Source organism: Tamandua tetradactyla, chromosome X, assembly GCF_023851605.1.
Source record: "Tamandua tetradactyla isolate mTamTet1 chromosome X, mTamTet1.pri, whole genome shotgun sequence".
In the NCBI taxonomy this organism is placed as follows: domain Eukaryota; kingdom Metazoa; phylum Chordata; class Mammalia; order Pilosa; family Myrmecophagidae; genus Tamandua; species Tamandua tetradactyla.
The window spans coordinates 149572254-149599813 of NC_135353.1; the positions used below are offsets into that span (position 1 = coordinate 149572254).

Consider the following 27560-nt stretch of genomic DNA (forward strand, 5'->3'; position numbering starts at 1 on the left):
TCTCTCTCTCTCTTTTTTTTAAAAGTTTATTTGTTGAAGAGGCTGGATTCTTTTTTTTTTTTCGCACAGTCTGGAAACTGCTGACACACTACAATTTTTAAAAGTGAGCTTATTGCAAAATCAACTCCACAAATACTCCTCAAAGATTTACTAAATGGCCTTTTTCTCAGTAATTATGTCATCTTCCTTTACTTTTTTCCTCCCTGCTTCCTGAATTCATTTCTCTTGATCACCTCTGAATCAATAACAAAAAGTTCTGCAGAACTGCCATCTGCTTTCCCCTGGGGTTCATATCTTAAAACAAATTTTCCTTGATTGAATTCAAATTGAATAAGAGCATTGAAACCAAGGATCCCTCATTAGACGGTTTGTTATTTCAAAGCGTTTTCTGTTTAATGTGCCTTATTTAGAATACAGTCTAATCCTGCAAAGGCAACTCTGTTTGTTCAAAATGGTATATAATTGGAAATAATTGTAATTCCCTATCTTGTTTTTCTATTAGAGAAATTTAATTTATTAAAAAATATTGTAACATCTGAATTTATTAATGTAATATCCTTTTTCTTTAAGTTCCAAATTAATGAGGTTGTACTATATCAAGAAATAATCACAATTTAAAATCTAAGCCTTAAAAATCAAGAGAAGCTCATGTTGATTTATTTCTTTTTAAAATTATTTTATTAGAGAAGTGGTAGGTTTATTGAAAAGTCATAAAATAGATAAAATACAGAGTTCCCATATACCACCCTATTATTAACATCTTGCATTAGTGTGATGTACTTGTTACAGTTCATCAAAGAACATTTTTCGAACTGTGCTATTATAATCCATTGTTTATAATAGTGTTCACTATGTTGTACGGTGCTGGTTTTTTTTAACGTTTTTATTCTAGTAACATATACAACCTAAAATTTCCCCTTTTAACCACATTCACATATGTAATTCAGGGCTGTTTATTACCTGCACAATGTTGTGCTACCATCACCACCATCCATTACTAAAACTCTAACTCTCAGCCCAAATAGAAACTCTGTACAACATTAACTCTCCATTCGCTACCCCCAGCCCAGCCCCTGATAATCTATTCTCCAGATTCTGACTCAATGAGTTTGCTTATAATTATTTCCTATCAGTGAGATCATACAGTAATTGTTCTTTTGTGTCTGGCTTATTTTGCTCAGCTGATGTCTTCAGGATTCATCCATGTTGTCGTATTTATCAGGACCTCATTCCTTTTTATGGCTGAATAACATTTCATTGTATCTACATTTTGTTTTTCCATTCATCGGTTGACGGACACTTGGGTTGCTTCTAACTTTTGGCAATTGTGAATAATGCTGCTGTGAATACCAGGGTGCAAATATCTGTTCGAGTCTGTGCTTTCAATTTGGGGGGTGGTGTATACATAGAAGTGGGATTGCTGGGTCCTATGGTAATTCTTTACTTAGCTTCCTAGGATGAACTGCCAAACTGTCTTCCATAGTGGCTGCACCATTTTACATTCCCACCAGCAATGAATGAGTGTTCCTCTTTTTCCACATCCTCTCTAACGCTTGTAACTTTCTGTTTAACAATTTTTTTTAATAAAATCAATATAGCACAGGAATGTATTTGAACTGCAAGAACCTAGTTTAAAAAGTCAATAGGAACCTTAGGCTTATAAAGAAAACCTAGCAATCCCTTTGCCTACCTGTCCCCACCCCTCGTTCTTGCTCTTTGTAACTGGTGCTCACCACTTGACACTCAACTTCCAAAATGTTGACAACCCTCATCCACTGCCATTCATTGTCTTTCTTGTTTTCTCCGTACTTGGAGGATTATGCCTTTTTTTTTCTTTCCTACATGGGCAGGCACCGGGAATCGAACCCGGGTCTCTGGCATGGCAGGTGAGCTCTCTGCCTGCTGAGCCACCATGGCCCGCCTGGATTATACCTTTTTAACTGTTTCTCTGTAATTTGGGGAGGGTGTGGAGATCAATGTGTGTGTTCAGTTTGCCACTTAAAAATTTTTATTAAAAAATTTTTTGTTAAAAAAGTTGTGGGTTTATAGAAGAATCATGCATAAAATACAGATTTCCATATGCTGCCCCACTACCAATGCTTGCATTGGTAAGGAAAATTTATTACAATTGATGATAGTGCTTTTTTTCTAATTCTATTTTTTTTAACAATAGTTAAATTTGTTACAATTGATGAAAAATTATTTAAGTGGTACTATTACCTATTGTTCATAGTTTACATACGGGTATTTTCCCCCCATATTTCCACTCTATTATTGTTTTTATCATGCATATCTTTATTTTATTACTCATCTACCCCTACTCTAGATAAAGGGGGTATCCATCATAAGGTTTTTACAATCACATGGTCACAAGATGAAAGCTGTGTAATTATATAGTCATTATGAAAGATCAAGGCTACTGGATTACAGTTCAACAATTTCAGATATTTCCATCTGGCTGTTCTAATACACTAGAAACTAAAAAGAAATACATATATAAGGCATCAATAGTCATAATCATTTGTTAAATCCTAACTTCTCAGTTATGCTTTCTCCCTCTCATTTGATCGTTCTCTCACTCTTCATGGATATCTGGACAATGACTATTCTAACTTCTTCATGCTGAAAAGGAGTGTTAGCCTTACGGGGTAGAGGAAGAAAACTGGTTGATGTTCTTGGAGTGACTGATACCTCTCAGTTTCAGGGCTTATCTGGCATAGAAATGATCTGGAGGCTGTAAGTTTCTGAGAAAATGAACTTAACAGGTAAAATTTTTATAGAGTCTTAGAGCCCAGGGTATTCTTTAGGATTTTCAGGAATACTGTTGTTTGGGACTTGGCAAACAATGGCAATTTACAATATCTGGCTGAAGTTTGTATGTGGTTCACAGTATCATCGTATAGCTGTGCATTCATCATCACAAGCAATTTTTGAACATTTTCATTACTTCAAAAAATTAAAAGTAAAAGTTAAAAAGAAAACCCAAAACATCCCCTGACCCCAGCCCCATATTATTTATTGATATTTTGTCTTTATTTTCTTACTCATCTGTCCATATACTCGATAAAGGGAGTGTCCATCACAGGGTTTTCACAATCACATGGTCATACCTTAAAAGTTATGTGGTTATACAGTTATCTTCAAGAATTAAGGTTATTGGATTACAGTTCAAACAATATCAGGCATTTCCCTAAAGTTACTCCAATACACCAAAAACTGAGAAGGGATATCTATATACTGCATAAGAATGATCTCCATAATGACCTCTAGGCTCTATTTGAAATCTCTTAGCCACTGAAACTTTATTTTATCTAATTTCTCTCTCACCCCTTTTGGTAAAGAAGGCTTTCTCAATCCCACTATGCCAGGGCCAGGCTCATTCCCAGGGATCATGTCCCACGTTGCCAGGGAGATTTACACCCTTGGGCGTCGCATCCCATGTAGTGGGGAGGGCAGTGAGTTCATCTGTGGAGTTGGCTTAGAGAGAGAGGCCACATCTGAGCAAGAAAAGAGGATCTCTGGGGGTGACTGTTAGGCATAATCATAAGTAGACTTAGCTTCTCCTTTGCAGCAATAAGTTTCATAAGGTCATGTCCCAAGCTCAACGGCCTGGCAGTCAACTTGGCAGTCCCCAGTGCTTGCAAGAATATCAGGAATTCCCCAGATGGGAAAGTTTAATATTTCCACTGTTTTCCCCAGTTCTTCAAGGGGACTTTGCAAATAAATTTTTATCTTCTGCTCAAATTACTCTGGGATGTATCAGGGCATCACAGTTAAGCTGTACAAACCAGCAAGCTCTCAGTCCCTATTCAGGTTTCCATGTAATTATGTTGTTTGAATAAGCTGACCATATAGGTTAATTTAGATGTTGTGCTACTGAAAACATAAATTTTACTGCATCTTTATTTTGTCTCACTTCTCTTCCCTTCCCCTTTTTGTTTAAGAAGGCATTGTCACTCTCATGATGCCAGTCCACACTCATCCCTGGAAGTCATGTCTCACATAGGGGTGGGTGTGGGGATGGGGGACTAAAGTGAGTTTATTTGCAGAATTTGTTAGTTTGTCATGTTTTACTGGTAGTCATCATTTTCCTTTATTAAGAACACTGCTGTGGCCACATACATCTCCTTCCTTCTTCTCAATACAAGAACAAAATATCTCTCTGTGGTTTGTAACAGTGGAGAAGAGGTGATGGGGCTTTTAGGGCAAGATCACTTTGATATAGGAAAGTACTTATTTCTCCTACCTTACCCTTTTTGGATCCTCTTCTTGGATTTTTGCTTTCCACTTTTGTCAAAGGTCCAGAAAGTTGTAAAAATTGGAAAAAATAAATGGAAATTTTCAGCAAAGGTAACAAGCAAATTCCAGACTATTAGGTTGCAACCTCCTTTTTCACCTACCCCCAAGTTAAAAAGAATAATCTTGTCACTTGCTTCATCTACTAGATTGATGAAATCTTTCAATGTCCCACCCCACCCCCTAAGCTCTGTCTCAGATTTAAAGGGGATGAATCTTGAGTCTGAGTCAGCCTGCAGTGTCGCCATTCCAGAGTGGTCCTCTAACTCCCAAGGGGCTGTGGTAAAGTGTGTCCCTCTTCCTCTTGGGATGGCACTGCCCAGGGCACTGCATGCCACTGGCACTGTGTGTCTGTTGGGGCCTCTTCACTCTGGATCTTTCTCCTTAGGAAGGACTATGGTGTTGGGTGTTCACCTCCAACCCTGAGTACCCATCCCATGTGCAACTCTTGCTCCCTGACTCTTGTCCCTAGCGGCATGTGTCCCCCATTTCTTAAGTTATGGAAGAAATTGGAGAGTAACCTTTGCACCATGATATGGTGACAAATGTTTAACAACCGGCCCGGGGTAGGGGGTGGGGAATAAGCCCTGCTTTATAGCTTCTGCCAATTTCCATTGTGTAAATATTCCTACTGTGGCTGATTTCAGGCTTGGAGTTTGGAAGAAAGGTATACAGTGGGCTCTTGTGAGCAATATGAGCAGATCCCAGGAACCCCTCTGCCGTTGGGCACTTGGGGGTCTTCATTCAAGGTTGCCAAACACAAGGATGAAGTTATTTGTCTTTTCTTCCGACTTCCTTAGCTACTCCTGCCTTGATATTCCTGCTGGGCTGGTTCTGTCACCTCTTTGGTTATGTCTGGTCTGTCTGAATCTGCCAGCTCAGACACTCCCCAAAGCCCTGTATTTGTCTTTCCTGTTCGCTAAAAAGGCACGTTTCGGTTTGATTGGAATTTTGTTATATATATATATATATATATATATATGATTTACTCTGCTTTGATGACCTCAGAAGAACCTCTTTTAAAAATTAATTTACAGGCAGAGTTCTTGCCTGCCATGCTGGAGACCCAGGTTCGATTCCTGGTACCTGTCCATGCAAAAAAAAAAAAAATTAATGCACTGAAATGAAACTGTTAATACATAGAGATCGTGTCTTATCTGGATAAACTTTCTTACAGTGCTGTACTGATAGAAGAAACAGGTAACTGGGATTCCTTATTCTGCTGTCCTGTTGATATTGTTTTCTTTCTTCCACAGTTGACAGGCCTGTCAGAGTATATGCAGATGGAATATTTGACCTCTTTCATTCCGGTCATGCAAGGGCACTGATGCAAGCAAAAACACTGTTCCCCAACAGCTACTTGTTGGTAGGAGGTAAGAAGTGTATTTTCTCTCTATCTGGAAAACTCCTTTATAATCTGCTTCCTGAAAAGGGCCCCCCCTCTGCATTCCATCTTTAAACCCTCAAATTGTTAATGTTTTCAGTTCAGCCCATATTGGCTCACTTGCTCACTGCCCGAAATTTAAAATGACATTTAAAAAACCATAAGGGAAATTATATCATGGCAAAGTACACCACTGATCCTCAGAAACAGAGAGACTAATAATATCACCAGGGGTTAACTGCTTCATGTTGTCCATTAATGCCTTTCTCCTTGTGTGTGTGAGGCATGATCCAATTTATGTTTTTAAAATTTTCGAGAGGGTTAGGAGAAAAGCAGTATTATTCTGAGTTTAAATCTCTGGGAGCCGAAGGGTTCAGGATAATTAAAAGGCAAGCAAGATTATTGTCTATTTCCTTTGCATGAACCACAGCAGTTAGGACGATTTTGTACTGAAAGTTGTGGCTTCTCACACTCCCAATTAATTGAATTTATGTGTAGCACTTTAAAGAAATGGATATTTCATGTAGTCGGGTCATCTTGATTCACAATGAAGGGACTGACTTACCTCATAAGTTTGAGGAGAGGGAAGGGTAGTTTGCTGCAGAGTGAAATTTTCCTCCTTTGGAATATGATAATGTAGAGGCAAAAGGTGAAGTTTTGTCTGTGAGGGGGTGTTCCATAAAAACACAGCTGCTTTGATAATCAGAAAAATTGATGTGGAGCCAAGAATTAAAGTAAAAGAGGAGGAGGAAAACTCTCACAAGGAGTCCTGAATTTATGAGCAACCATGGTAAGTGGGCCACAGGGTCATTACATCACTCTCAAGTGCAAGGAGCTGATGCATTTGAGGAGGAACCTTCTTGTGTGCTGGGTTCTGAGACAAGTGTTTCCTAGGGTTGCTGCTTATCTTCTGTAGTAGATTTACAAAGAAAAGCGAATGTCCCATCTATGGCTGTCACTTGCATGGGTCCTCCATGGAAGCTAAGAGCATGTTACCAGATACCTCAGGCATGCAGAGTGAGGTGGTGGTTTCACTTAGTTCACAGGTAATGCTTAAAACTAACATATCCACAGATCCCTGGTTCTCAACTCTGTTGGACCCAAAGCCCCTTCATACACAGCTATATTGAAAGTGGCAACTTAGCCAGTTGTGCCAGTGTGTTTAATGGCACTTCTACCACTCACTGAGGTAGCTGAAACAAGATATCCTCACACGTAACTAAAAAATGAGTAGGTAATACTTTAAGTGATGTAATGGAAAAATGAGTGGAAGGAAATTTATAGTAAAATAATATGTATTTAAATACGTAAATGTTCAGATGAAACTATAGTATAAGGTGATGCTTGTCTCTGTTTATAACGAATAAGCTTGGAATTAAGAAAAATAATCTCAGAAGCCATTTCAGACAAGTTTGGGAAAAGAAAAGGGCAGAGAAGTTGGAGAGACCCTAAAATAAAACTGACACGAAGAGATAGAACCAATTTCACTTGTATATGATCAGAAAAATAGGAGAGTTACCTTAATTGAAGGAAGAATAACATGCCGTGATCATCCATAGATCTTCAATGTGTAGAAAATAAGAAAATGTGATATTCTCACAAATGAGCTGGGCCAGGATAACTTGCCATGGTATGACGTGGGATGGGGTAAAGAGAAAGTATCACAAAACACTTTTTTCCTCTTGAAATCCCACCACATCTTGAGGCATGTGTTCACTTTGTAAACATATGGACCATGGAGACCATGTCCTTCAGTAGGTAACAGAGGCTAAAGTATGGATGGGAAATGAAAATACTACACAAGACTATAAGGAAGCAGTACGTAGACTTCTGGGGACACTCGACAGTATGAATAAAATCTATGGGCAACAGAAACAATAATAAAGAATTTCAATTGTTATTTTCTGCATAGACGTCTTATCATTGTCATTCTCTTATGTATGGGATGGCTGTACCATGGAATATTTTTCAGCCCATTTATCATTAAAATTCAGTGGCATCTTATATTTCATATGCTGCTCTTAAAAGATTTTATTTTGAAGCAAATTCCAACTTACCAGTCAGTTCTCCACTCCAATATTGGTTTAATAATATTTGATTCTGAGTCTGTTAAAAGGAGTCTCCAACTTCCTGCTACGGGCTGTGGCACTCAAGCCCCAGGATTGGTGTGTTTTTTGGAATGTGATTTCCCAAGCAGTGAACATCTTTTGGGAAAATTATGAAAAAAACAAAATGCCATGTTCCTTTGATGAACACAACAGTTGCCCTCCTCCAAAATTCAGCGTCTGTCACAGCTGTTCCCTAAATACTTTGTGATTGTATGTAAAATGTTAGGTTCTAGGTGCAAATGATTTTCCATAATTCTGCAGGGTCATTCAGAAATCCTATGGGTTGTAGGCAAATTTTGATAAATAATTACTATATGTAAACATGAATTTGATTAGCAATGTATCTCTTAATGAGACAAATGGGATCTCATTATTTGTGGATGTGTTTGTAGATAAATATAACTTATTGCTGGAATGTGACAAAGTTTAATGTGGATTATCTTCCTGTTCCTTGTTTTACATGTAAGTGCTGAAATATTTTTATTTATTTATTAAAAAATTAACAACAAGCAAAAACATTAACATATCATTCTGTTCTACATATATAATCAGTAATTCTCAATATCATCACATAGTTGCATATTCATCATTTCTTCGAACATTTACATCTATTCAGCAAAAGAAATAAAATAACAGAAAAAAAAAGATTATACGTACCATACCCCTTACCCCTCCCTTTCATTAATCACTAGCATTTCAATCTACTAAATTTATTTTAACATTTGTTCCCCCATCATTTATTTTTATTCCATATGTTTTACTCATCTGTTGACAAGGTACATAAAAGGAGCATCAGACACAAGGTTTTCACAATCACATACCACATTGTGAAAGCTATATCATTATACAATCATCCTCAAGAAACATGGCTACTGGAACACAGCTCTACATTTTCAGGCAGGTCCCTCTAGCCTCTCCCTTACATCTTGAATAACAAGGTGATATCTATTCAATGTGTAAGACTAACGTCCTGGATAACCTGTCGACTCTCTTTGGAATCTCTCAGCCATTGACACTTTGTCTCATTTCACTCTTTCCCCTTTTGGTCAAGAAGGTTTTCTCAATCCCTTGATGCTGAGTCTCAGCTCATTCTAGGGTTTTTCTCAATCCCTTGCTGCTGAGTCTCAGCTCATTATAGGATTTCTGTCTCACGTTGCCAGGAAGGTCCACACCCCTGGGAGTCATGTCCCACTTAGACAGGGGGAGGGCGGTGAGTTTGCTTGATGTGTTGGCTGGAGAGAGAGGCCACATCTGAGCAACAAAAGAGGCTCTCTTGGGGGTGACTCTTAGGCCTAAATTTTAAGTAGACTTGGCCTATCCTTTGTGGGGTTAAGTTTCATATGAACAAACCCCAAGACTGGGGCTCAGCCTATAGCTTTGGTTGTCTACACTGCTTGTGAGAATATCAAGAATTCAACCTGGGGAAATTGAATTTTTCCCCATTCTCACCATTCCCCGAAGGGGGCTTGCAAATACTTTTCCACTCACTGATCAAATCACTCCGGGATTCATCAGGGCATCACTCTGGACAAACCAACAAAATCTCATGTCCTACCCAAGATTCCAAGCACTCACGGTGTTCAACCAAGCCATCTACATAAGTTATATTAAGAAATGCTTAGTCAAAATATAAATTTTATACCAAATAAACATTTTTTGCTTTAATCTCACACATAAGTTGACATTTTAAAATATTAATTACCATCTATTTTCAGCACCCTGCAGTAATGACATTCCTATGTTCTTCTGCATGCAAAAACATTTTTAAAATTTGTACATTTAGTCACTATTATTATACACTCTAGGCATTTCCTAGATTATACTATCTCAGTCTTTATCATCTATCTTTCTTTCTGATTTCATTTATAGTGCTGAAATATTTTGTTCATACAAGTATATATGTAGGTGGGGACACACGGAGTTTTGTTATAGTGATGCCACTCAAACCTTTGAATTCCTTTTAAGTTAAGTGTCAAAAATCACAAAAATAATTTCTTAGTATTGTCATCAAAAATAACTTTTTTTCTGATTTTAATATTTTTATTGTAAAAACATAACAAATGAAAAAGAAAAAGCTCATATATACCATACCCTTTCCCCTCCCTCTCACTGACCACTTATGTTTCCATCTACCCAATTTATTTTAACCTTTGTTCCCCCTATTATCTGTTTATTTTTATCCATATTTTTTATTCATCTGTCCATACTCTGGATAAAAGAAATATCAGACACAAGGCTTTCAAAATCACACAGTCACATTGTAAAATTATACAATCAATTATACAGTGTTCAAGAAACATGGAAAACAAAACAAAAGAAACATGGCTACTGGAACACAACTCTACATTTTCAGGTACTTCCCTCTAGCCACTCCAATACACCTTAAACTAAAAAGGGATATCTATATAATGCGTAAGAATAAACTCCAGGATAACCTCTCAACTCTGAAACCTCTCAGCCACTGATGCTTTATTTTGTCTCATTTCTCTTCCCCCTTTTGGTCAAGATTTTTTCAATCCCTTGATGCCTGGTCCCAGCTCATCCCGGGATTAAAAATAACTTTTAATGATCTATCAAGTGACAATTTGTTAAGTTCCTTCTTCAAATCTGTTAGAAGCAGTGGGTTACAAATGACCTGCAAAGGATTTCTTACCAACCATTAGAATCATTCCCTTTTTCCCTTTCTGGGAAATATATCAAAAAGGCTTTACCAGGACTTATCAAATGACTCTTAATTATAACTCTTACTCTTTTACTTGAAAGAAACTTATTCGACAAGATACACTCAGAAAAGATTGGGAAAAGGGTATGTTGGTAATTTCATTACACCATTGCCAACATAATAATTGTTGATAAAATGCTTTTATCATGTGCTTTAAACTTTTTTTTAAAAAACAAAACTTTGGAGCTGTAATCTTAGCTTACTGAATTTGTAGGAAACACCATCTAACCTAATTGACAAAGCCAGTCCTCATTGTCAAACTTACTAAAAACTTAGGAATTTAAAAGAAGTCTGAGTTCACTTTTCAGTTCAAATAATTGTATTAATGTGTTTCCAGAAGCTTTATAAAAACCACTGAGAAATAGATTTATATAATGCATAAATTATATTCATTGTTTAAAATAGTATCAGTTGTGAAGATTAAAATGATGTAGAGCTAATATGTTATAAACAAAACAATAAATCAATGTGCTTAATTTTTAGTAATGTATTATAACTTACAGATAAAATTTTAAGATATTTAAAATGAGAATATGATTAAAAGACATGCTATTCCTTCTCTAAATATTGATGTATATATCAAATTCTAGTGTTTGGCTCTTGGAAATAAAATCAAATATAAAAATCAGAAATCATGTAATTATATTTATTACGTATCACAGCTAAACTTTTCCTATGTATTTAGTGATATAAAAGGTCATTTATTGTTAAAAAGTGATTGGCCTGATAGCATATAATTTTATTTTTATTATGAGGAGACAGAAAAAAGCATTTTATAAGATGAAATAAGACAGAGATTATCTGTAAATGGAATAAATATTGTGTGATGAGTTGATAAATGGTTTTTGAACTTCCTTTTTAAGTAAAGCATTTGAAATATGAAAAAGATAATATAAATATTTTATCCATATGTTTATACCAATATATACTGAAGATTTTGATAACTCCAGATAGTATTCCACTTATATTTCTAAGATGCGGTGGTACCAGCTTATACAGCTTTGGCTTTTTGACGTGATTTTGAAATGAATAGCTGGGAAAAAAAAATGCTTACTCTTAGCTATAAGAGAAAAGCCATTTTTAGGATTTAATATGCGTTTTAACAATAGCTGGAAAAATGCTTACTCTTAACTACATGAAAAAGCCACATTTGGCATTCAGAATTTCTTTCCAATGCTCCTTCTGCTTTGAATTCCTGGGTCTTATCCCTCAAAATCCGTGTGTTCCTTGTCAATAGTGAGGAGAAGGAAAAGGCAAAAATTGTTGGGCAAAAAGTTGCTTCATTCCTCCTTTGCCATAGTTAGTTTTCTAACATCAGGATTCCCCCATAACATTAATGTGTGTAAGACATGGAAAAATAAGAAGGTTTTATAGGGTCCTGTGCTTTGAATAGTCATTAAATGAGGTTTCTGTTTTGTTTAGCTGGACACTTAACTTTTCACCCCTTGCAATGCAATATAGTAAGGTTTGGAGTGGTGCTTTTCTTTAGTAAAGTGGGGTAAGAGTAGTTTTGGACACAGACTTTCTCAAGCCCATTAATTTTAGGAAAGGGTACCTTGGAAGTTGAACACCTGGAAATTGATTCCTTTAAAACTATTTGTGCTTGAATACTTCTCTAAAAGTCTTCGTGTATCCCCAGGGGTTTGTGTACCCTAGTTGGAAGATCTTTGCCTTAGACTGTCTTTCTTCAGTATCACAAACCAACTTAATGGCAGACAATTCTATTCTGAAGAAAAGGTAGGGAAATGGTTTCAGTTTGTTAAAGCTGTTGGAAGGCAATATACCAGAAATGGGTTGGCTTTTACAATGGGGATTTATAAGCTTACAAATTTACAATTCTAAGACCATGGAAATGTCCAAACAAAGGCATCAACAGGATACTACCTTCTCTGACGACTAGTTGCCAGCAAGCTTGGGCTCCTCTGTGAGACAGCAAGGCACATGGTCACGTCTGCTGGTCCTTCTGTCCCAGGTTTCGTTGTTTCTGTTTTGGGCTTCTCCTTCTGTAACTTTTCCTCTACATTCCTCTGGGTGTTTCTCTGAATTTCACCTCTTTTTTTGTTTTGTTTGTTCTTTGTTTTTTTGGTGTTTTTTTTTCTTTTTTTATTAATTTTTAAATTTTTAAAAAAATATAACAACAAACACAAACATTCTTAACTTATCCATTCTACATCTTAACGTTCCATTCTACATATATAATCAGCAATTTACAATATCATCACATAGTTGCATATTCATTATCATGATCATTTCTTAGAATATTTGCATCATGAATTTCACCTCTTTGCTTCTGTATGTGTTTTATCCTCTTGTAAAAGACTCCTGTAAGAGGATTAAGACCCACCTTGAATGAGGTGGGCCACATCTTAATTGAAATAACTTAATCAGAAGGTCCTATCTACGACAGGTCTGCACCCCCAGGAGTGGGTTAAAAGAACATGGTCTTTTCTGGGGTACATAATAACTTTAAACTACCACATAGACCTTCAAGAATAGTTATTCCATGCTGGCTGCAAGACTGTCTCTTGACAGTAGTGTGCAGTTGGCAATGAAACATTTAAATAATGAGTTGAAAGAGCCTGACGGATGAATTGTGGGCCCTCTTCCATCTTTGGGTAGGGATTGCACTGGAAGGAGTAGGGCTTTGCTTCTGAAACTCTGATCTGGGTACGTGTATGGACAGGTACCTGGTTGAGACCTTGATGGGAGAGATGATCTGGATCTGAAACAGTTTAAGAATAAGAGTCACTGAATACTCACCTCTGCCACCCACTGGAGGGAAATAAGAAGTAACAACAAACATACTACTACTATTGAAGATATGAATATTAGTCCAGAACCTTGGGTTTATGCTTGAAGGAATTTTTTTTAACTTTTTTATTGTAGTATCATATATACAACTCAAAAGTTCGCATTTTAACCACTTTCAAGTGTACGATTCAGTGGTGTTATTGTCACAAAATTGTGCTACCATCACCAACATTCATTACCCCAACTTTTTCATCATCTCAAATGGAAACTCTACACCCTCACCCCACCCCAGCCCCTGGAAGCCTGTTATCTATTATCTGTCTTTATTGTATTTTAATTCAAATTAAATATTCCTGTGAGACTCTATCCTGCCTGGCTGGTGGGACATTCAATCTTAGTCATTAATGGGCTTGCTTCACCTCCCCAGAGTCAAACAAGTATCCAACATGTTTACAGAAATGGGAGGGGGCTTCCAGTTTTTAGCCCATCATGTTTTTTTTTTTAATTTTTTTTATTGCATAATATAACATATATAAAAAGCAAAGAGAAAAAAGCAATAGTTTTCAAAGCATTCTTCAACAAGTAGCTATAGGACAGATCCCAGAGTTTGTCATGGGCTACCAGACTATCCTCTCAGATTTTTCCTTCTAGCTGCTCTAGAACATTGTGAAAAATAACATGTATACAAAAAAGCAATAAATTTCAAAGCACAGTGTGACAATTAGTTGTAGAACCAATGTCAGAGTTTGATATGGGTTACAATTCCACAATTTTAGGTTTTTACTTCTAGCTGCTCTAAGATACTGGTGACTAAAAGCAATATCAATATGATGATTCAGCATTCATACTCATTTGTTAAATCCTACCTTTTTTGTGTAACTCCACTATCAGCTTTAATCTTTCTCCCACTCTTTAGGGGTATTTGGGCTATGCCCATTCTAACTTTTCCATGCTGGAAGGGCTGTCAATAATAAGGAATAGGGAGATAACCCATCATGGTTTTTGTACTGCCCTCCCCATCTGAGTCCAATAATTGTTAGAAGGGTGGATCCATTGTGCCTTTGCAGGCTAGTCATCCACAGTCTGTGCCCAGGAGAGACCCCTAGTGCCTAGCACACCATATCCTGATCCCTCTTTAAGTTCTACCACTGGCTCCTGCTGCTCTTTGAGATCCACAGACTTTTTGGCCTCTTCCCTATTTGGAGGGAATCTTCTATCTCTTTGTCCTTCTCCTCATAGAACTCCCCACAAGGAGCTGTGGCTTTGGGCAGCAATGCAGGCTGCCTACTAGGAACTTGAGCTTCTTAGCTTCTGCAAGAGAGAGTTTATGAAGTGATCAGACTTCGAATAGAGATATGAATGAAGCTGATCTGGATGGGACTAAGGTAAATCAGAATACAGGGTAAAGGACGATATTCATCCATATTTTAAAACTTCAACTTGTGTGTGAGACTAAAGGAAGAGATGTTCATTTTGTGCAGAATTTATATTTTGGGTAGTACATTTCATAATTTAACTTGTATGGTCAGTTTAGTTGAACACCGTGGGTACATGGAATCTTGAATAGGGTGTGAGATTTTGTTGGTTTGTCCAGATTAGTGTGATACCCCAATATATCCCAGAATAATTGGGACAGTGAATAAAGAAGTATTTGCAAAGTACCCTTGGAGGGACTGGGGAGAAAGGAGGAAATATGCAACTCCCCCATCTGGAGAATTTCTGATATTTTCACAAGCAGTGGAGACAACCAATTCAATAGGCTGGGCCTTCAATCTTGGGGTTTTTACCTATGAAACTTATTTCTGCAAAGGATAGGCTAAGCCCACTTAAAATTAGGCCTAAGGGCCACTCCTGGAGAACCTCTTTTGTTGCTCAGATGTGACCTCTCTCTCTAAGCCAACTCGGTGGATAAACTCACTGCCTTCCCCGCCACTACATGGGACATGACTACAAGGGGTGTAAATCTCCCTGGCAATGTGGGACATAACTCTCTGGATGAGCCAGGCTCCAGCATCAGGTAGTATTTTTTTTTAATATTTTTATTGCAATACCTTAACACACACATACAGTCCATCTAAAGTATACAATCAATGGCTTACAATATCATCAAATGGTTGTGCATTCATCACCATGATCATCTTTAGAACATTTGCATCACTCCAGAGATAGAAAGACAAAAGAATTCATACATCCCATACCCCTTACCTCTCCCTCTCACTGACCACAAGTATATCAACCTATGCCATTTTTTTTTACCCCTTATCCCCCCAATTATTTGTCTTTCATCCTTATTTTTTTTTTCATCTGTTTACACCCTGGATAAAAGGAGCACCAGAAACAAGGTTTCCACAATCACACTGTCACATTGTAAAAGTTATATCTTTATACAATCATCTTTAAGACTCAAGGCTACTAGAACACAGCTCAACAGTTTCAGGTACTTCCTTCCATATACTGTAATATACCATAAACTAAAAAGGGATATCTGTATAATGCATAAGAATAACCTCCAAGATAACCTCTCAACTCTACTTGAAATCTCTCAGCCACTGACACTTTATTTTGTCTCATTTCTCTCTTCCATCTTTTGGTCAGGAAGGCTTACTCAAAGTCCCATGATGCCAGGTCCTGATGAATCTCGGGAGTTCTGTTCCACATTTCCAGGGAGATTTACACCCCTGAGAGTTGTGTCACACGTAGAGGAGAAGGCAGTGAGTTCACCTGCCAAGTTGGCTTAGAGAGGCCACATCTAAGCAACAGAAGAGGTTCTCTGTGGGTGATTCTTAGGCATAATTATAAGTTGGCTTAACTTCTCCTTTGCAGAAATAAGTTTCATAGGAGCGAACCCCAAGATCAGGGGCTCAGCCTATTGATTGGTTGTCCCCACTGCTTGTGAGGAGTTCCCCAGATAGACAAGCTTAATATTTCCCACTTTCTCTCCAGTCCCCCAAGGGGAATTTGCAAATAATTTTTTTTATTCTCTGCCTAAATTACTCTGGGATGTATCAGGGCATCATACTAACTTGTATAATCCAACAAGATCTCACACCCTATTCAAGATTCTGTGTAATTATGGTGTTCGAATAAAGTGACCATACCAGTTAAATTAGATAATGTGCTACCCAAAATATAAATTTTGCACCAAGTAAATATTTCTCCCTTTGGTCTCACACATAAGTTGAAGTTTTAAAATAAAGACAATATCGTTCTTTACCCTGTATTTTGATTTACCTCAGTCCTTTCCAGATCAGCTTCATTCATATCTCTAAGTCAAAGCCTGATCACTTTTTCAACTTTTTAAACAGTTCCTATATGGGGTAATGCTGACTTTCATACCATAAGAGCTCTAATTCTGAGTCTCAGGTGTCACATAAATAACTGAAGTTTCAGGAACGACCAGGTTATACCCAAATACTCAGTATCTCAGAATTCAAAAAAAACAGTTACAACTTCTGAATATATGTGACTGCTGTAAGAGCTTACAGTGTTAGGACCCTTTGCAATAGGCTTCAACCTGATAGCCTGTGCTCTCAACTTCATTTCTCCAAACTTGCGTGCTATAGTTAGTCCGTATGAGTGAGGCATGATAATATTTGTCTTTTTCTGACATATCATTCAACATACTGTCCTTAAGATTCATTCACATAGTTGCATGCTCTACAACCTCATTCCTTCTTGAAGCCGCTTAGTAGTCTGTTGTATGTATGCACCATAGTTCTCCCTTCCCTTCCTCAAATATTATATCCTTAGGCCACCTCCATCCATTGCGAATCACCGAACATAAACACCAGCGTGCAAATGTCCATTCGTGTCCCCACACTCGGTTCCTCCAGGTCTGTACTGAGCAGTGGGTTGCAGAGTCATATGGCAACCCCATCCCTAGCCTCCTGTGGAACCACCACACTACCCTCCAGAAGGGCTGCACCTCTCAGTTTCCCTACCAACAGTGGATAGGTACATCTCTTTCTCCGCATTTTCTCCAGCATTTCTTTCTCTCTGTTCATTTTCATTCTCACATCATAGTCCAACCTAAGTAAATAGCCATGCCTTCACCACCATAATCTGTATGAAGACATTTCCTTTTCTTCCTCAAAGAATCCATACTACTCCCCATATCTCCTGCTTGTTGATATTTAGTTTTGGCTTAATGCCTTTCTTACCATCAGGTAGTAGTTAAGTCCTAAAAGAACATTTTAAAAACCTTAAATCAATTTCTGTATTGTATATTTTGGTCCATATATAGTTCCTATCTGTGGAGTTAGAAGCCAAAGTAGTTGGTGAAGCAATACATAGTCATTATGGCCTTCCTGCCTACTTTCCTCTCGCTAGGCGTGATGAGTGATTCAAAGATAGGTAAGGTTTTTACTGAAGTTGTTCATAATATGCTTCAGAGGTTTTCAAGCATTATGTGCACCAGAATCATCCCTGAAGTTTCTCAAATATAGAGCTTCCTGGGCCCTATCCTAGATCCACTGAATCAAAATCTCAGGCAAATTTATTTTCAGCACGTTCCTTAGATGGTTGACAGTGTTTTAGTAATGTGAATTACTACAATAGAAAACATCTTAGGAAATATGAGTAGGAGACATATGCAGATGCATATGTATCTAGAGACATTAGTCGCTCATTTGCATGTATATTGTGGAAATGTGCCAGTAGATAAATATACGTCTATTATTTTAAATAATCATAAATATTTATTGTGTATCTATATAGCAGGCACTGTTAATTAATTTAACAAATATTTGTTTAAGAGCCTACCATGGGTCAAGTACTCTTCATCAGAGAATGAAACACACAAAAATCACTGCCTTCAAGGAACTTACACTTTAGTAGAACACCAACTCTAAACAAAATGAAATATGACAATTATGTGATGATGAGTGCTGTGCCAAGAAGTAAAGTGGGGAGGGTATGGGCACTGCCAGTGGTGGGGGTAGGATTACAATTTAGAATAGGGTGGTCAGGGAAGATGAAGGGCTAGAGGGAGTGAGCCCTGAGTATATTTGGAATACAGCTGTTCTGGATTTGGGGAACAGGAAATTCAAAGGCCCCGAATGAAGAGCAGCATCCCTGGTAGGTTCAGAGAACAACAAGGAAGCCAGGGACTGGGTCACAAGAGGGGATATTGTCATAGAGGTGAGGAGTGGGCGGAAGTGTGGGTCCTGTAGGGGCCTTGTAGGTTGTGGGAGGAGGAAGATGGAAAGGGTCTGAGCCCAGAATGACAATCTGACAAGTTTTAAGAGGATCATTCTGGCCAATGAGAACAGGCTGTCAGGGGTGGGCAAGGCTGGAATCAGGAGACCAGTTGGGAGGCCACTGAAGTTATCCATGGGAGAGCAGGTGAATAGGCCAGGATGGGAACAGTGGAGGTGGTGAGAAGAGCATGGCTTCTGGGTACATTTTGGAGGCGGAGCCAGCAGTTTTGCTGGTGGATTGAATGCAGGGTGTGGGAGGACAGAGGAACCCATGACGACTCCAAGGCTTAGGCCTGAGTATTTAGACGGATTGTATCGCCGAGAAGGCAGTTGGATATAGGGGTCTGGAGTTAAGGGGAAAGGTCCAGGCTGGAGATATACATTCGTGGAGTATTGCATATTTTAAGACCTGAGGCTGGGGGAGGTAACCAAGGGAGTGAGTGAAGACAGAGCAGAAGGGTGAGGGCTGAGGCCTGGGGCATTCCAATGTTTAGAGGTTGGGGAGATGAGGAGGAACCAGCAAATGAGGCTGATAAGGAAGAACTGGTGGGGTAAAAGAAGACCAGGAGAGAAGGGGGCTTGGAAGCCAAGTGCAGGAAGAGTTTCATGGAGGAGTTATTGGCTATGCCAAATGCCGCTGAGGGTCAAGTAAGATGCTAACTGAGAATTGACCATTAGATTTCATAATGTGGTACTATTGGTGACCTTGAAAGGAGCAATTTCAGTGGAGTGGTGATGGTGAGAGGTTGATTGGAGTGGACTCACAAGAGGATGGGAGGAGGGAAATTAGATATAATGAGTGTGAAATGCTCTTGAAGGGTTTTGCTGTAAAAGGATCAGTGAAAATAGAAAAAGGGGAAGTGACTCAAAAGAGAATTTTTCAAAGAGGGGATAAATAGCAGTGTGTCTGCATGCTGATGGGAATAACCTGGTACAGTGGGAAAATTTGATGATGCGGGGGAGAGACGGGTATTGCTGGAGCAGTGTTCTGGAGTTGACAAGAGGGACTTGGGATCGAGTACCCATGTAGAGCAGTTGGCCTTATATAGAAAGTATGATTGGTTATTTATGGTGACGGGAAGTGTAGAAGAGTAAATAAGTACAGATGCTGGTAGCTGGACAGATGTGCTAAATGCTTTGCATTATCTTCACAGCAACTCTATGGGGACACTGTTACCCCATTTTATAGGTGAGGAAATTGAGGCAGAGAGGTCACATAGACAAAAATTGCCAGATCCAGGATTCCTATCCGTGGTCCAGCCCAGGCAGTTTAGTTTCAGACGCCATCATCATCTGTCTCTTTATATGTGGAATTTTAAGAAAATGTATTTAGTGCCTGATCAGTTGAAGGCATCTTTAAGAACATTATGGTATGTAGTTTGAGGAAGTAAATATTACACGTCTACCATTTGACTCTCGGCACTTTCTTAAACAATAAACTTTATATTTTAGAACAGTTTTATATTTACAGAAAAATTATGAAGAGGGAACAAAGTTCTTATATACCCTTCATTAACATCTTATAATACTGTTAATTATACCTTTGCTACAATTAATGAAACAATGTTAATATGTTATGAACTAAAGCCCATACTTTATTCCAATTTCCTGAAGTCCTTTTTTTCTGTACTTCTAGACACTTTTTGTTGGTGTTGTTTGTTTGTTTGTCTTTGCATGGGCAGGCACCGGGAGTCAAACCTGGCTCTCCCGCATGGCAGGCGAAAACTCTGCCTGCTGAGCCACCGTGGCCCGCCCGTAAACACTTTTTAATGAGCAAACATGAAGGCCTCACATATACATACATACTCTTCTACTTCCTGTTTGTCCTGGCATCTCCTAGGCAAATGGGGATGCAGATAACATCTGCCTCCAACTTATTATGAAAATCTGAAAATACATGTATCAGGAACCAGGTGTGGGGACTTGTCTCAGAAGTAGTTGTTCAATACATTTGTTCCTTCCCTGACCCCTCACCTCACCAAGCACTAACTGCTTGGAGCAAAATGGTTCTTCCAAACAGAACCGGAGATTATTTCTTTGCCTGTCTTAGGAATTAGTTAGGTTGTGCCTTGTCCTGCCTTCAGTGTGTCATTGTGTCTTAGGAGAATCAGAAAATGTGGGTATCTCTGAGTAAGCCTGGGTTTTCCAAGGATGGGCTTCGGTCATCATTTGATTCCAACAGAATCATCACATTTCGGTTTTTAAAACATGGCTTCTACACTTAAACTTTGTGAATTTGTTGTATGGACATACAGCCTTAAAGGAAAAGCTCATCTTGGGGGGCAGTCAGGGTGGTTCTGACAACTGACAGCCAGACCCTCAGCAGTACTGGGAAAGAGGGATTGTGCCCGCAATGACATTTCTTTCTGATGTGTGGGAAACCTTAGAAAAGTTGCCTTTGCCAACTCAAGAATGTATTCTGGTTAGAATAGTGAATCATTTATTTTCTTGGTTTGTTTCAAATTATTTGAATACAAATCCTCAAAAATTCCTTTCTAAGGCAGATAGTGGAGCTGTGACCATCCCCATTACAAGGTTCAGGAGCCTGAGATCTAGAAAGGATAAGAAATGTGGGAAGGATGAACTGTGCTAGTTGGACCTTCTATTTTATGACTTTCTCCTCTTGATTGATGTGTACTGACTAGACCTCAATCCAGGGAACAAGAAGTATGTCTGTATATACATGTATGTCTGCACACATGCATGTGAATCACACTTGGGTTACTAAGTACAATGATCTAGTAAAGGAATTGGAACTGATTGTTCAAACCTTATATAATTCAGTTCTCCTGGTTCATTTCCTTTTTCTACCTTCTCTGTTCTTGTGGTCATTTTATTTCTGATGAGTAATTATCATTTAAGGATTGGATAGGGAAATAAGATACGAAAGTCACATTTGGTAGTGTGGAGAATTGTTTTAATAAAAGCCACAGTTGTAAGAGAATGCAGTTATCATTGGCACTAAAATGAAATTCCAAATTGCAGGTAGATTTTAGTTTGCTTCACTCTCCTGATCCTTTGTTCCTGTAAAAAAAAAAAAAAAAAAGAGGAGTTTGATTATGGCATGCACCTAGCAATGCTGTGCTCCTTTTGTCTTGCTGAAGAAGCCATGCGTGTACCAATGTGGCCGTGAGCCAGGTAAAAGCATCTAACACGTTTGCCTGTTGCAGTTTGCAGTGATGACCTCACCCACAAATTCAAAGGTTTCACCGTGATGAATGAAGAGGAGAGATATGAAGCTCTCAGACACTGTCGGTACGTTGATGAAGTCATCAGAGATGCTCCATGGACACTCACACCAGAGTTCCTGGAAAAACACAAGGTATTTCCCCTTCTTTTATGTTCTCTAAGTAGTAGGAGAGGGAGTCTAATCCTGTACTACAGCCTAGACCACAGAAAGCCCAAGGACTCTTCCAATTCCTAAAAGAGGTAACTTCAGGAACAATCATGTGGTATCACCACTCTTCCACCCAGCTCTGGGAGTTGGTATCTTCTCACTTCCTTGAGTACCGTCTGTATTTCTTCCTAACTGTGGGACTCTGAGCAATAGTTAACCATTCTCACCTGTAAAATGGGATGATAATGGCACATTCCTCATGGGGTTGTTTTGAAGATTTAATGAGATAATCCAAGTAAAGCACTTAGAACACTGTCTGGCCCATAGCAAGAGTTCCAAAAATGTTAGCCACCACCATCATCATCATCATCGTTGTCCTCTCCCCTCCTCCCCCCCTCCTCCTCATTATTGTTGGTGTTAATAAATCCACATGCATCACCTTTCATGGAACAGATGAACACGCATCTTGTCCAAAAAGTCAGGGGTTAGCCTTTAAAGAAAGAATTTTGTATATGATTTTGTGACCCCAAGAAACAGCTTACACTGACATAAGATTTTTATTAGTTGAAAACACCAAGAGTTCTTTTGATCTGCATCAGATTATGTGCTTTGTATCTCCCTACGAGCCCCATTGGGAGTTATTCTTTCCTTTTATAAGCAGTACAGAAAAATAAGATTAAGCTGTTCCCAGAGTTTTCTTTTCTATTTTTAAATTCACGATGTGAAAGAGAATGGAGAACACTGATAAATGTGCATGGGTAATAGCAGTGGAGACAATTTCCCAGCAAGAATAAAGAGAAAAAGGAAAAATTACAATATGATTATTTCCAGCAATCACCAACACATTTTTACTAAGCATCTATTGTATACTCAACTTATGTTAGGCATAGTGAGAGATACTAATAATGATAATGATGGACGCCTATTATTGACTGTGTACCATGTGCCCAGCACTGTGCTAAAAGCATTACTATTAATCTCATGGCTACCCTGAGAGGCAGCTGTTGTTCTTGTTATGCTGCTGCTGCTATGATGGTGATTATACATTAGAGAGGAGGGAGAACTAAATAAGAGTAGAATTAATAAAGTAGTCTGAGTAATAAAAATAGAATGACTAATAATAAACATTTACTGAATACTTACTGTGTAACTGTTGTTAGTTTAAGCATCCTTGCATTTATTACCATATATTATGTCACTTGATCCAGTGGTTCTCAATTGGGGGCAAGTTTTCCACACCTCCCTCCACCCTCCAGGGGACATTTGGCAATGTCTAGGGACATTTTTGGTTGTCACAACTAGAGGGGTGCTACAGACATCTAGTGGATAGAGGCCAGGGATGGTGCTAAGTATCCTACAATGTTTAGGACAGCCCCCGACAACAAAGAAGTATCCAGCCCAAAATGGCACTGGCACTGAGGTTGAGAAACCCTGATTGAATCCTTACCAACAACTTATGAATTATATAGCTAGTAATGATGGAGCAGGAATCATTCCCAGGCAACCTAAACTACCACTTTTAACTACTTCTCAAGGGGGAGTGAAAAGCCTCATTATAAAGGGCTTAGAAAGCCAGGCCAGGAGTTTTTACTTGATGTAGAGGGAGACAGGGAGCCAGTGAAGATCAGCAGGCATGCGGATAACAAAAAGAAAACTGTATATAAGGAGGAACTCCAAGTGGAAGTGGGATGGCTTGGAGAGGAGAGCTCTTCCAGGGTGGAAGGCCAGATATAAGTGGGTTGGAATTATCTAGATTGACAGGGACCTGTATTTGGTGTAATAGTGATGGAGAGGAAGTGATGGGCACATGTGAGCACACTCGTGCACACATGTCAGTGGAACATATGATCTATGTGGTGTGGGGAGGGAAAGAAGGCTGATTCCAAGGTTTTGAGCCTCTCTAACCTGGGGAGATGGAGGTATCGTTGGAAAAGGGCACCTGTTTCACAAGGATGAATTTAACTCTGGAGAGATTGACTTTGAAGTAGCAGCAAGAGAGGTGAAAGAAAAGAGCTGCAATGGGAGTTAAGAAAGCTAGTTTCCCAGCTGCCCACTTCCTACTCCCAAACCACTAATAAACCGTGTAACACTGGCCAAGTCTTAAACAGTTTTCTTGTTTCAGCGGCCTGTCACCCAATGGAAATAATAGTATATGCTCTCCCTACCTCACAAGGTGGTTGTGAAGATCAAATGGTAAAAGGAATGTGAAATTCATTTTTACCATATAGAACATGACCTAAGTGTGAGGGCCTGTTGTCCTGGGTGGGATGGGAAATGGAGAGTTGAGCTCCTCATCATAGCAGAGATGATTAAAATCTGAAGACTGAATGAGATCTCTGAAGGAGAAACTTTAGAGGGAGAAGAACAAACGGGAGGGGAAACCCTATCAGAGGTAGGAGAAGAAAGTGGGACCATCAAAGGAGAGAAAAACATTTGTTTTTCTAGCTCTATCTCATGGAAATGGAGACAGCTGGGGATACCTTTCAGTCAAGAATTCAGACCCACGATATAAGTTTGGCATAAAAGTGCCTGATTTCAAAAAGCATTTTGGGGGTACCAGTCTCCTTCAAATCCAAAAATGTGTGCACCGATCCTTGTAGTGACATCACTCCTCTCTTTCTTTAACAGATTGACTTTGTGGCCCACGATGACATTCCGTATTCCTCTGCTGGTTCTGATGACGTTTACAAGCATATAAAGGAAGCAGGTAAGGAGTTGTCCTCCTGTTTGCTTGCCTACCAAGTAATCAGGTTTATAAGATATATGTGCTGTAGGACTGCAGCACTTAGATACAGGGCCTTGGAATTTCAGGGGTCTCCCAAGCAGCTTCCACAACGCTGTGTTGGCATGTGCTGTGCCTCAGTCTCTACTCATGACTCAGATGCCATTTGGGCATTTATATAGGAATTCAACTAAGCAGCAAACTGTTCAACTTCAGGTTCGAGTCTTGACTTTAGGATCCATCTGACTAAAATCACAGGATCCTGTTGCTTAAAGGGCATTCATTTTCCTCACAATTAAGTCATTACAATGAAATAATTTTATACTCTCAAGAAAGTTCCTTCCAGAAGAAGACAGTTAACTGGCTAACGAAATGGACTCCTTATCTCCAAAGTCATCCCTGCCATATTTTTAGTGTCATTTTGTCACTTGATAGTAAGATCCTCAGGTACCACCAGCAGAGGCAAAAAGTAAATGGATAAACATTTGTGGAATCAGGTAAAGTATTTCCTTTCTGAAACTTTTTTTTTTAAAAGAACACTTTTTGTTTAATTGTGAAAAATAACATAACACAAAAAAGCAATAAATTTCCAAGTGCATTTTAAAAAGTAGTTATGCAATAGATTTTAAAGTTTGGTATGCGTTACAGTTCCATGATTTTTCGTTTTGTCTTCTAGTTGCTGCAAGACCTGGAGAACAAAAGAAATATCAATATATTGTTTCAGCAGTCATATTCATTGGTCAAATCCTATCTTCTCTATTATACTCTTCCTTCTCTTTTTCTTTGTGAAAAATAGCATATGTACCAAAAAAAGCAATAAATTTCAAAGTACATTGCAACAATTAGTTATAGAACAGATTTCAGGGTTTGGTATGGGTTACGGTTCCACAATTTTAGATTTTTACTTCTAGCTGTTCTAAGGTACTAGAGACTAAAAGACGTATGAATGTACTGATTCCCCACTCACACTCATTTGTTAAACCCGACCTTCTCTGTACAACTCCACCATCCCCTTTGATCTTTCTCCCACTCTTTAGGGGTATTTGGGCTATGCCCATTCTGACTTTTTCATGTTGGAAGGGGCTGTCCATACTATGGGATAGAGGGATGAAACTAGTTGATGTTCTAGAGAAGGTGGCTCCTCTGCATTTCAGGACTTATCTGGCCCAGGGACCCATCTGGAGGTTGTAAGTTTCTGGAAAGTTACCCTAATGCATGGAACCTTTGTAGAATCGTATATAATGCCCTAGGTGTTCTTTAGAATTGGCAGGAATGGTTTTGGTTGGGGTTTGGCACATTATTAATACTAGCAATGTCTAGCTGAAGCTTGTGTAAGAGTGACCTCTCGCATAGCCTCTCAACTCTATTTGAACTCTCTCAGCCACTGATACCTTGTTTGTTACACTTCTTTTTCCCCTTTTGGTCAGGATGGCATTGTTGATCCCACGGTGCCAGGGCCAGATTCATTCCTGGGTATCATCTCTCTTTCTGAAACTCTTAAGCAATGTCATGGAAGGCAGAGATTGTGCCTGACTTTGGAAGCTGTCACATTTGTCATGAAGCTTTTCTGTTAAGGTTAGGGAATTAAAGGGCAGCTGAAGACAGGGAGGCTCACTTTCATCACAGGCTCTGTGGAGTTAATTCCTTTATCAATATCAGTTATTCCTTCTCTTCCTGCACCCACACTGCTGATGGGTCTGGGGAAATGGCTGTTGGGGCATCATAACAGATGCGTGGTTTCTAGCTTCAGCATCTTCTCGGTGCTCCTTGGTAATCTTTTATCTAGTCTTTTCCCCCTTCATGCCCTTATTTCCCACAACCCCTGATATCCGTACTTCCTCCTACTGCATCCTGAGAAAGTGGGGGAAAGTTTTCCTTCCCAGGCTAACCTCTTTATCTGAACCTACCTTATCCCTTCCCTGAAGCCTAGCTTCTTTAATTATTCCTTCTCTTTGATATCTAAGGTTCTCACTCTCTAATTGTTACCTGCTTCCAAACATATGGAAGTCTACAAACACAACCAGACTACCCACATTTTTCCTTCTGCTGTCCTTCCTGCCTCTTTCTTGTTACTCACTTAGTCCTGCCCTTCCCTGCAATTTGCTGATTCACCTCCCTGACACTCCTCAGCTACCTGCACTCTGACTCTCACCCCACCCTTCCTAAGGTTTGTGATGATCTTTGAACCACCAATCCAATTGCCTCTTTTCAGTCCTCCTCTGGGCATATTGACTCTGCTGACCACTCTTTCTTAGATGCTCTTGTCCTTCTTCACTTCTGGACTGTCACTCCCTTCTACTTTTCTTTGGTCTTTCTGACCAATCCTCGGTTTAGTTAACAGGTTTCAATTCCTCAGTCCTACATAGCCTCTCCATCTCCCCAACCTCACTACCTTCCACCGGCCCTACACTTCAGGTACATGGAACCCCTCCCAGTTTCCAGAACATGCCCCAGCTTAGTGCCTTTGCTAAGCTGCTCTCTGGGCTTGGAATACCCTTCTCCTGAACTTCTGCTCCCTACTCAGAGCCCATACTGGACATCTCTCTTTCCCTGGGGCACTATTCAGCCCTCCCCTGCCCTCCTCAGACACATTTTACACATAGACCTCCTTTTCAGCTCTCCTCTCACAGCATCTTCATGGGTTCCTCGTGAGCATGCGCCTCACTAGAATGTAGTGCCACAAGAACAGGGACATCTTTCATCCATCTTTGAGTCCCTAGCAGTCCCTGGTACATTTTTAGTGCTCATTAAATGCTAGCTGGACAAAAGAGTGGTTATGGAGTGGGATAGTATATTAACTAGTGTTCTCTAGAGAAACAGAATCAGCAGGAGATATTTGTAAATATAAATTTTATAAAAGTGTGTCATGTAACTGTGGGGATGTAGAGTCCAGTGTCTGTAGGGCAGGCCACAAGCTGGCAGCTCCAATGAAGGTCCTCAATGAACTCTTAGGAGAGACTGGCTGGCTGAAGCAGGAAGAGTGATTATCTCTTCTGAATCTTCCTTGAAAGCCTTCTGGTGATTAGATTAAGCATCATTCAT

General features: G+C 39.1%; 1 protein-coding gene across 5 annotated transcripts in view; it reads left to right on the top strand.

The window, feature by feature from the left end:
- The window catches only part of PCYT1B (phosphate cytidylyltransferase 1B, choline), a 159314-nt gene that overhangs the window by 66695 nt on the left and 65059 nt on the right, over positions 1-27560 (top strand). For 4 of the 5 annotated variants that reach the window (XM_077144971.1, XM_077144970.1, XM_077144973.1 and 1 more), the window contains exons 3-5: positions 5553-5669; positions 21630-21781; positions 24425-24503. In XM_077144971.1, coding sequence (XP_077001086.1) covers positions 5553-5669; positions 21630-21781; positions 24425-24503 — 348 coding nt within the window. Of the gene's footprint in view, positions 1-5132; positions 5224-5552; positions 5670-21629; positions 21782-24424; positions 24504-27560 lie in introns of those variants that run through there. The other variant, XM_077144974.1, reaches the window with a different exon arrangement.